This window comes from Phalacrocorax aristotelis, chromosome Z, assembly GCF_949628215.1.
Source record: "Phalacrocorax aristotelis chromosome Z, bGulAri2.1, whole genome shotgun sequence".
NCBI classification, from domain to species: domain Eukaryota; kingdom Metazoa; phylum Chordata; class Aves; order Suliformes; family Phalacrocoracidae; genus Phalacrocorax; species Phalacrocorax aristotelis.
In genome coordinates, this window is record NC_134311.1 from 54,319,351 (window position 1) to 54,330,806 (window position 11,456).

The 11,456-nt window shown below is 39.1% G+C and overlaps 1 protein-coding gene across 1 annotated transcript; it reads left to right on the plus strand.

Annotated features, from left to right (window-relative positions):
• Positions 1-13: 13 nt before the first annotated feature.
• On the plus strand, positions 14-9,978 carry UTP15 (UTP15 small subunit processome component). Its single transcript, XM_075079790.1, has 12 exons — positions 14-355; positions 846-938; positions 1,023-1,207; positions 2,348-2,526; positions 3,342-3,467; positions 4,090-4,225; positions 5,363-5,447; positions 7,491-7,640; positions 7,826-7,927; positions 8,132-8,265; positions 8,757-8,815; positions 9,331-9,978. Exons 1-12 carry the CDS (start codon positions 266-268, stop codon positions 9,540-9,542), a joined length of 1,551 nt encoding a protein of 516 aa, XP_074935891.1. The 5' UTR covers positions 14-265; the 3' UTR covers positions 9,543-9,978.
• The last annotated feature ends 1,478 nt before the right edge of the window (positions 9,979-11,456 follow it).

Consider the following 11,456-nt stretch of genomic DNA (forward strand, 5'->3'; position numbering starts at 1 on the left):
GGGAGTCGCCTCCTGGTGACGCTGTGCCCACACGTGCGCGGTGGTTCTCCTCGAGGCGGGCGTGTGGCTCGCGTTAGCGGCGGCGGCGGGAGACAGCGCGGCCCTCGGCCCCTGAGGCGGCGCGGATCGCTGCGGCCCTCCCCGCACTCTTCCCGCAGAGCCGCCCGGCCCGCCCGCGGGAGCGCCGCTCGGCCGCCGCCGCCGCTCCGTGAGAGGCGCCGCGCAGGCCTGCGCCTCGCCCGGCGGGCCCCGCGCCGTCTCAGCCATGGCCACCTACAAGCCGGTGGTGGTCCAGGCGCACCCCAAGCTAGGGGAGAGGATCACGCAGGACACAGTGTATTGGCGGGCCTACAAGGTGGGAGACGGCCCCCCGCGGGGCGGGGGTTGCGGGCGGGGGGTAGGGGCCGGTGCTTCTCCCGCCGCCTCTGGCGGCTTTCGGACAGAAACGGTACTTTACTATCGCCCGGAATCCTGTTAAACGGCTTCTCAGGAAACGAGGCCGACTTGTGCCCCAAACTGGCCCAACGGAGGTAGTTACTGTGCTAGACGGTTTTTTTAAACTGCTTTTGTGCGACTGATCTTTTTAAACTTGCGTGATGGAAAAAAAGTTGGTTTTCTTCAAAACACATGATTAATGAGTCCGTTGTAATGCCTGAATTGGAAAAAAATTATAAGAGCAGAGGTTGCCTGGCAGAAGAGAAACTCAGTAGGATTGTATTTAAAAAATAACGTGGTTCTAAATGGCGTTTTGATCTCTCTGTAGGAGGAACAGGTTCTGTTTTGCTGTTTTCATTTTCGGTGGTGTGCTCGTGTGCATTTAATGATCTTTATCGCAATTGTTTTAGACGCCTGTTCAGATAAAGGAATTTGGTGCAGTAAATAAAATTGACTTCTCCCCAGTTCCTCCGTATAACTATGCCGTCACAGCCTCCTCAAGGGTAAGTGGCTTTTCTGAGTTTCTTACGTTCTTGTCCTTCAGCTGGTATCATATGAGTGAACTAAATGCCTTCTTGCTTTGCTAGATCCACATTTACGGCCGTTACTCTCAGGAACCAATCAAGACGTTTTCTCGCTTCAAAGATGCTGCTTATTGTGCCACATACAGAGATGATGGCAATCTGCTTGTTGCTGGCAGTGAAGAAGGTAGCATTCGCCTCTTTGACATTAGTGGAAAAGCACCGCTGAGGCAATTTGATGGTCATACTAAGTAAGACAGTGTTGTTTTTTTCTTTGTGTGCGTAAACTTGTTTGGTGTATTTGCATATGTCTCCTTTGCATGTTGTTGAAAATCTGCATAATATTGATCTATGTTGCTTGCAACTGTCTCACGTAGGTCTTACTGAAAAGTAGATTTTAAAATTTAATTCAGAATTGGAGTGACTTTGTTTTAAATTCTAAATATGAATTGAGTACAAGGAGGAATAAATATGTTTTCTAATTCAGGCAGGTGTCTGTCAATATGTTGTATAAAAATACTCTGGTGACTACATGGTGCTGATAAGCACGTTTTATTTGATGCTGGCAGGAAAAGAGTTCTAAAAAGTCGCTGAACAAAACCAGTGAAGAAATACACCGGGAGGAGCAGGAATCCCTTAAAACAACAAAAGAGAAAAAATGCATGATGGTGGAGTGGGGTTGTGGTGGGGAGGGAGTTAGAAGAGAAGTTCTGACATATCAGTGAGGAGGAGACAATGATAATGCTTGAACAGATTGCTGTGCTGTGGAAGACCAATACGTGTTGTATCTAGCTAGAAAAACAACAAACCTCCCCCTTCACAGGAAAGCTCACAGAAAGACCTTGAGAGTGTTTCTATTTGAGGCCTGTAGTTGTAGATTGGGTATTATCTTATGTCATAATCACTAGGTTAACTGTAATAACATTAGGATATCTGTGTTCTCTGTCAAAGTCATACTCTGTTGAAATGTTACAATGATAATACAGATTTAAATAGTGATTTTAAAGGACAATAAGTGTGTCCAACTCAGTTACACTTAAAACTCACTAGTACAGATTTTTTTTTCTAAGGGACAGTGTTAGTACACAGACCTCTATATAACACGCGAAGAATTTACAACTTTTTAATGAGCACCTAGTAGACCTTTAAGAACCTTTAAGGCATATTGCATCAGTGCTTAGGTAAGCATCTGCCAGCGTGACCCTTTTCTGGCTGAATATATAAAAACTAAACGGTTTTTAACCTATAAAGTGAGGCTTTGTAACTTCCAACAGTAAATACTTTGCACTTTTGAGTTACAGAGAATACTTTAATAAGTTCTTCTTACAGACTAACTGTTCTAGAAACAAGTATATATTTTAACTTTGGATATTGTGGGCTTTGGTTTCTAGAGCTGTTCATGTAGTGGGCTTCCTGTCTGATAAATACCGAATATTTTCTGGTGGTGATGATTATTCATCAAATCTGTGGGATATTCCAAGTGCTACAGAAATCGTCTCATACAGTGAACACACTGACTACGTGAGATGCGGCTGTGCAAGTAGAGTGAATGCTGATGTCTTTATAACAGGTTTGATTTTTATGTATGCTTCTTTTGGATTGAATTGAAGAAAAATGCAGGAAGATAGTTTTTGATGCAGTAGGATATTGTTTATTATATTTTGAACATGGAGGATCTGTCTTCCTACTCAGTGCCTACTTTGTTGTTTCCTTTTTGGTTGCTTCTTAAGCTTGACACTGATGTTTGACACGGAAACCCTAAGCAAACTAATTTTTAACATCTTTTTTGCTTTAGCCTGTTAGGGTTAATGGGACTGTTCTGACTGGCCTTTGAAAGTTTTAAGAAAATCCTGTGAATATATCCTTTAGTTGGTATTGACTGAAGTGTTTTACCACGTTTCTGGAGGAGGACACTAGTTTCATTATAGTTGGTACAGCCCCACGCTGACAGACTCAAAAGTGAAAGGTCATGTGAGCAGTTGTTTGAAACCAGTTCCTTTTGGTTTTCGTAACACTAGTTTTGTATTAATCTATGGTAAATTGCTGTGAAAAAAACAGTATTCCTTACTTCAGGATGCACAAGAGACTAGGTTTCATCAGATTGACTGATATTTACTGTTACAAATACACTCAATTAATGGAAGGCGAATAAAATTAAGACTTAAATTACTTTTAAGGCCTGACATGTTTTTAGGGCTAGAATTAGAAGACTTTTGTTGCCTGAAGGCTGTAAATTAACCAGGGTAAACCATAAAGTGTTCTAAGTGTATGGTTTAAAACTGTTTCCATTTGGCAGGAGCTCCTTCAGGTTGTGGGACGTGGCTCTTTTAGTTCCTGAAATAATTGAAATAATGAAACTTAAGTTATTTACGGTGTTGTTTGTAGGTTCCTATGATCACACTGTGAAACTCTTTGATGCACGAACAAAAAGTAGTGTCATGACAATAGAACATGGCCAGCCTGTGGAGAGTGTGCTTCTGTTCCCTTCTGGTGGGCTTCTGGTATCTGCAGGTACTTCAATAAAATGAAATTTCTTTTCTGTGGCCCTAATCTGGGACATATTTCAGCTGCTTCTTTCTTGTGTGGTGTTTTTATTTGGTAATGAAGTGGTAAGTGATGTAATAGCTGGATTTCTCAAAGATCTTTAAGGAGCTGTGTTGATCTGGAAGGTGAAGGTAGGGGTCTTTTTGTCTCTGATTTGATTTTCTTGTAGTTGGTCCAAAAGAAAAAGACATTTTCAGTGACATGATACAGACTTTAATTAGCCCAGTGCTAAAGTGGAGGAATGAGCATACTTTAGAAATATTGAAAAGATGGGACTCTGTCTTAATGATGACAAGATTTTCTTAATCTCTTCTTGCCATTGTGTCCGAAGTCCTGTAACCCAGTGGTATCTAGATAATTTTTGTTGAGGAGTATGTTGAATCATTCAGCTGTGTCTGCAGGATGGCCTAAAAAAGAGCAGGCTTGTAGTGTGTCTTGTCCCAGGGGATAGTCATAACAGATGGGGACAGCGAGTAGGTACAGAAAACTCTGTGTTATGAAGGAGGCACTTTATCACTCTCCATAAACTTCTCCAGAGAAGCATAAATGTGTACGTATGTCAAAATGTTTGTGTGCTTCCTTCTCACAGGAGGTCGATACGTCAAAGTTTGGGATGTACTAAAAGGTGGACAATTACTAGTTTCACTTAAAAATCACCATAAAACTGTAACTTGTTTATGCCTGAACAGCTCTGGACAAAGGTTATTGTCAGGATCTCTGGACAGGTTAGTGTATTTTGTGGCTTCATTGTGATTTAAATTCATTAGGACTTTTTTCCTTTGAAAGTTATTATACATCACTGTGAATCTGTGCATGTTTTTTGGTCTTAAGCTTTTAACTGTAAGAGATATAACTTACTTGAAAACATGTCTTGGGGCCAAGGTACATTCTGCGATATACACTAACCTTTTACTAGCCTAAATGTCAGTAGGGGTTGCATGCGCCACTTCAGCATGTGTGTAGGAACCTCTGAATAAGCATTCATTTTTCTGAATCTTTAAACTGACCTTTTCAGTCTCCATAAAGTACCTATTCTTAACTTTAATACAGTTAAATAAGTGAAAGTGTGTTAGTATTCACCTTTAAAGAGCCTGTTTTTTGTGTCTCTGTGCTTGTTGTTGCTTTTTGTACCCAAGGTGCACAGGTAAAATATGTCCTTCTTGTGTTTTTGTTTGTTTGTTTGGGTTGAATTGCTGAGTACCAGTACTCAAACAGTTGTCTCTGAGACATTAGAAATACTATGTGGTCTGTTCTCTTACTCCCTCCCTCCCTCCTGTACTTTCTAGGCTTCATCAGGCTTTATAATTACAAAGCATAAGCTGAAGTATCACACTAGATGTGCAGCTACTTGTCATTCGGTACTCACAGCACCGAAGTTCATACTTGTTGTAAGATTAAGTTTTGTTTTCGTATTTGTTTAAATATTTCCTACCTTCAACCAAATCATCAAAGAGCAACTGGATACAAGAATATCTGCAAATTTACTTCCAGAAATTGTCAATACATCTTACACTTAAATTTGAGAAGAAATTTTAAGAAGTGCTGTCTTAGTGTTTCCCTAATAAGCATTGCTGAACTCGGATAGTCACTACATCTGCCTTCAATTTCTTTTTCTGCCTAGCCCCATTTTCATCTTTTTTGGGAAAGCTTTATCCTTTCTTGACTTTCGTGTATCTTTTAACAGAACCCTTCTGTTGCAGGAGAGGTAATAACTAAGAAGCTCAACGGTAGTCTGAAGAATGCTTTGTGTAAATACTCAGTTTCCTTAAACGATCTATAGAAGTTGGGAGTGATGAAATTCCTGTAAAGTGTCTACAGTAAGGCGTTAGTCATGAGGTTTTAATCATTACTTTTCTGTATAGGCATGTGAAGATTTACAGTACTACTTCCTACAAAGTAGTCCACAGCTTTAACTATGCAACATCCATCCTCAGTCTTGCACTGTCGGTAAGTACATTAGAAATCTTTCTAGGCAAGGTAATTACTGCTACCTTTTAAGTTACTGAAGTAATTAATTTTTGCTTTCATTGCTATTGGGTGTTTCAGGAGAATGCTGTACATGTAAAGTAGGGTGACCGAGTACATTCCTCCTGAGTAAAAAATGCATTAAGAGGTTTTAACATAATACATTCAGATACCAGATGTTACCTGATAAGATCTGTACAAAATTGTGTGTTTGTCAAGGTCAGTGTATATCCTAGGGATATACATAGTGTATGCATAGGGAAGAACAGAGACTCTCATTTCTCTGAAACATTTGAGTTCCAATGAATAAGTGACCTGCTGGCCAGAAATTTGGAGGCTAGCACCACTTTTTAAAACAATGCTGTTTTCATGTAGTCACCCTCTTACGTAGCCTCTGAAGGACGTGTAAAAGGGACTGTGAGGGATATTTACGACTTTTGCTGCATTACTATTGTCCTGCTCTTCTGGAACCTCAGGGAGGGTGTGAGTGGAGAGGGTGTCTTCCTTCATTTCCTGCTTTGCTCCCTAGGGAGCTAGGGCTAAGTGAGTCTTGAATTATTTTGGTTAAGTGTACAGAACCAAAAAAACCCCATATACTATAAGTGTCTATGGCAGCTGTAAAATGTGCAATATGTGTAGTTTGGCATCTCTAGAGCTGCGTATATATCTTCTGAAACATAGTCTTTTGTTTCCTGTTGACTAAAACCCTTGAGTTTTAAGTGGTCATATGAGAACATAAGATGGGTTCTACTGGGTCAAACCAAAGGCTGGTCTAATACCAGACACTGCTTCCAACTATAGTTGTAAGTAGATGTGTCTGGAAAACTAAAAACGGGAAGTGTGTATGATAAGTTCCCTGCTATTCTCCCAAACTCCATTCTCATTTTCAGATGAGACATCAGCTCGTCAGAGTGGAGTTTCTGTCTAATTCAAAGAATTTCTCTTGCATAAATCTGCCCAGTCTCCCTTGAGCTTGGACAAACTTTTAACCTTTGGAGTTCCACATTTTGCTACTTTTTGTGTGAAGAATTGCCTTCTTTTCGTCCATTTGAACCTTCATTAGCTTAATTTGATGCCCTAAATGAGACATTGACCAGCTGATCTCCATCCATGTCATAATTTTGTAGGCTTTTATCATATCCCTCCTCAATTGTCTTTTTTCTTATACCTGAGAGTTGTCTCAAATCAAGCCAATTTTTGATTCTTCTTGACGTTTTTTGATTCTTTTTTTTCTGAATCTGCTACTGGTTTTTTTGAGAATGACTCATGTAAGATTTAAGACGTGGATAGACAATGGATTTAGTCAGTGACCCAATGACTTTCTAGTTTGTGTTTCTTCTATAGTAATTCTTAACACTTCGTGGTTTTTTTTTTTCCTTGCCAGCAGTTGAGCATTCAGCTAATATTTAATGTTTTCATAGAATTATCTGTTAACAGTAACAGGTCAGAACTCACTATTTTATATATGAAGTCAGTGTTTTGCTCCAGTGCATAATTTAAAATCATAATCTTTAGCATCAAATACATGCAACTTTTGTTATGTAGGTGAAGTTTATACCAGCAACTGGTATTTTGAGCAACTTTCACTTGCTTCTCAAAATCCTGCTGTTCCATGATAGCTTTCTCATAGGTGCTGGTCGTGGCTGCTATATGGCATGTAATAGCCAAAGGCAGTTGTACACCATCGAAAAAAAAACTCCCAACCTGTCATAGACTATACTTACAGAATGATATTAACACATATTTGAGCTTGCTTCACTAGTCAGGCTGTAGTCCCTCTAGGTATTTGTTAAAGGCTTATTAGATGGATAATGTTGCTTACAATCAATAACCTTGAAGCTGTCCCTGTTTTGAACAAGGTATTTGAGCACAGGACTTCACAGAGGTGCCTTTCAACTTCAGTTATTATATCATTCTATGATTAAAGCCTCATTGTGAAGCATAAAAATTTTAAAATCTGCACAGTAAAGTATGCATCATCAAGTAAAACACTGGGTTCCTAACTCTGTGATTTCTTCATTTCAGCCTGAAGATGAAACCATAGTCGTAGGCATGACCAATGGAGTGCTAAACGTTAAACACAGAAAACCTGAAGAAAGGAAAGAAAAGTCTCAAAAGAAGAGACAACCAGCGTATAGAACCTATGTGAAAGGAAGAACTTACATGCCAAAACAGGTATAGGGGGGTGAGAAAATGTATACTGAAGCACTCCTCAAAATTTATTTTATTTTTCTGGTGTGTGCTAAGTAGAAGAAAGGGAAGGCAGGGAAGATACAAAGACATAAAAGCTTGTTCATGGGAATACATCTAATCCATTGTGTGTATGTCTGTCTTATTTTGAACCTGTCTTTCAATTCTAGGAAGATTTCTGTGTCAGTAAACCTGTAAAACGTGTTTTGAGGAAATACGACAAGCTGCTGAAGAGCTTTCACTCTTCCAAGGCTCTTGATGCAGTACTAGAGGTGAGGCATTAGTTTTTGTCTCATCAGAGTTGTGTGCTCTGATCTGATCTGGATTTTTTCTGTATGTCAAACAAATTTTATTTCAGCGTGTAACTAGAAACGAATCAAACTTCTGTGGGTTCCATTTTGGTTTTGCTGATATCAGCCCTGTTTTGTGGGGTGAAGATGTTGCTTCAGTACTAAGCTTTTTTTATGTATGTCCAGCCACCCATCAGGCTTTATACTCCTGAAGTTACAGTTGCAGTCATGCAGGAACTACATCGCAGAGGAACGCTGAGGAGTGCACTTGCAGGCCGAGATGAGAAGCAGATTAATCTCCTTCTTACCTTTGTGGCAAGGTATTATTTTAACCTGAGTTCTCTCTGCCTATTTTGAGACCTGGTATTTCTAATAGCTTTTGACACAGAGTCTCAACGTATCACAGGTGTAACACTGGTACTCTTGAAATCTCACATGACTTCTGCTTTCTGATATCAAGGTCTGGGATTTCATGCATAGTACTGAACTAATTTACCTGTTAGCCCAGAAAATTTTTGCTAGTAGTATGATGGAGTATGTTTTACTTTGCCAGACTATTTTTGCATGTCTATGAAACTCATGTCTTCATGTAGCTGAGACTTTTGCCAGTCCTCCAATCCCCACTGCCTTCCTGAAAGGAGGGTAGTAAATATAACATGTAGCTTTTTTTGATTCTCATCTCTGACTGCTGTCTGTGACATGTCTTCATGAAGAAAAGATTGTCTGTATGCCTGTATGAGAAAGCTGCTGGTTGGTGGGAGAAGTGCAGTTGGCAAAACCAGTAAAATTGGGATGTCTTGTAATTTTGCAGGCGTGTGATTGAGCCTAGATTTACTCCTGTACTGGTCACTGTTGCAGATATGATCACTGGTAAGTACAACACAAAAAAGATTCTCAAAGCCATATAGCTATCTTGGAAATAAGGTTAAAAGTGCCAAATTTTTAAGAAACCAAACCTTTGTGGGTTTGTTTATAAGTATGAACCCAGTGTCAGGGGAATGATCCAAAAAGATATTGCCAGATAACATCAACCACAGTCAGTATCTGATTTGCACCAGCTGCTGGAAGCTCCTGAGTCTTTAAGTATCTCTGAGGAGCTTCCAGTAGCTGTTCCTATAGTTATATAGTACAAGTGAATTCTGCTTCTCCAGTGAGGTAAAAATAGTATTTGAGGTTGTAAAAGCTTCTGTTTCTCTTAGTTTGACTTACTGTTACTATGAGTATACACCAATAATTAACACTGTTTTCAGAACGCTGTTAAAGTTGTCTTATTTGTCCACAATGTTGGACTTGTGTCAGGCTCCTTAAATGCATTGCTAAACAGCTAATATAATTTTCATGTTTTTATAGATATATGGATTCTTAAGTGACTTTTTTCTTTACAGACATTTATCACCCTGTGGTTGGGCAGTCAGCTATTGTTGATAGACAATTCTTGAGACTCCAGGAAGCCATAGGAAAAGAGATTGACTATCAAGGGGAACTACTAGAAGTTTTGGGAATGATGGATACACTATTTGCTACTTTTACTAAGAAAAGAGCTACTTACCTAGAAGAGAATAAAAGTAATGGTCTTAGACCATTGAAACAAGTATGAATAGGTGACTGACAACTATCGCAACAAATTGTCACAAAAATAACGTGGACTTGAAATATACGACCAGTTCTCGTGGTAACTTTTTATAATAGTGACTTTCAGAATAAGCCCCTCTATGTTGAAGTTTTGTCTTCCAAACTGTGTTTTTGGATAGGCTGAAACTACTGAAGACAGAAAGAAGGATGATCTTCCATGCAATATTTTTCAAACAATGGAATTTTAAAATTTTATTCCAAAGTTATGTAACTTTTAAAGTGTTTTGTGTATCCAGTAATAAGTCATTATTTGATTTAGGGAAACATTTAACACTTTTCAGTTTTTATTTACCAGAAAATAATTTAGTCTAATTTTAATGTGTCATTGTCCTTATTTAAGGTTAATATTCCATCTCACCTACTTGGGCGTAGGAATAAAACCATGTATGCATTTGATAAAACTTGACTACATTGTGTTTTCTCGCCCTGCTTCATCTCCATTTCAGACTTCCATGAATTCATACGAAACAGCAAAATGACTCAAGAAAACAAGTGCATGTTATTTTTTGTTTTGTTTAGTGCAACAGAAGAAATATGCTTTTCTATATTGAAAATTTTGCTAGTTTCATTTTTTTAAAGAGTGCATATATGTTTATGAATTATAATTCTCTAGAAAATAGATAATTCTTACTTCTAAAGGGAAATTAATTCCCATTAATGTAGTATGCAAGTAAACTGCACACCAGTGTGAAAATCCTCATTAAGTAAAAGAACTTAATTTTCATGTAATTCTATCACTTCCAATGTACAGCAGGTGCAATTTGAGTCTCCGCTGTTGTCAGTACGTGTTTGTTGACTTCAAGCAGTGCTGGAGAAAGATGGTATGCTTTGCTTTGGAAAGACAGGTGTGCCAAAGGCTGCTCAACACATATAGGGTGACAGTAGGATAGAACTTTGTCCTTAACCTGTTTACTGTGACTTGGCATTTTCTGCCAGGCCTGGAATTTATTTGAGATATGATATGAATTTCTTGCAAAAGGAATTTGCTCAAGTGTGGCAGTAGAAGGTGGGTATCAGTGGTAAAATAACTTGAAAATTTTTGCAAATTCCACCTAAAATCTTAACAACCTTTGACTGAGAATTGTGGAGCAGTATCTGGTCTGCCCTTAAATTCATATGTGAGCAATATGTCTTCCTGGCTACAGTGATTTGCTGGTTTTGAAGACTTGCGATAATAGGTAAGAATAAGGAGCATGTTCTTGCAAACTTTAAATTTTTGGTTTCTTTACTGCTTACTTTACTTTTTTTTTGTTTCTGCTAATAGCTCTGAACTTTCATCTGTTAGGAAATCTGTGTGCTACTTTACATTATTTGACTTAATCAGGCAATGTCTCTTAGGAGACTTCACACAAAATGAGTTTTCTGGGGGAGGCTTTTCCTGGAGCCTCCTTATTCCATGACCCTTCAGTAGTGCTTGGAGCTGAAGGTGGACATTTCTCTTGGCAGTCTAATGTTCCATGGCTTGAAAACCACTGAACTTGACATCAAACATATTCTTCATCCTCACTGATGATATTGTCTAAAGTACATATCCATTGTAGTGCCTTGAAGTTTGAGGTGCGGCTAGCAGAACCATAGAAGGAATTTAGATTAAAATAGATCAGTTTGATCTAAATTGGAGTAAGATGGATTTGATGCGTGGACTGTTCAGTGGATGAGGAGTTGGTTGGATGATGGTGTCCAGAGAATAGTGGTCAATGGCTCGGTGTCCAAAAGATCAGCGATGAGTGGTGTCCCTAAGGCATCTGTGCTGGGATCAGTGCTGTTCAATATCTTCATCAATGACATAGTGGGATTAAGTTCACCCTCAGCAAGTTTGCAGAGGACACCACGCTGAGTGGTGCAGTTGATGTGCCTGAGGGACAGGACGCCATCCAAA

Excerpts from the sequence above, each read along its gene's own strand:
- UTP15 (XM_075079790.1), top strand. The coding sequence starts at position 266 with ATGGCCACCTACAAGCCGGTGGTGGTCCAGGCGCACCCCAAGCTAGGG. Across the intron at positions 4,226-5,362 it reads TTGTCAGGATCTCTGGACAG|GCATGTGAAGATTTACAGTA; the intron begins GTTAGTGTATTT and ends TTTTCTGTATAG. Across the intron at positions 7,641-7,825 it reads GAACTTACATGCCAAAACAG|GAAGATTTCTGTGTCAGTAA; the intron begins GTATAGGGGGGT and ends TTTCAATTCTAG.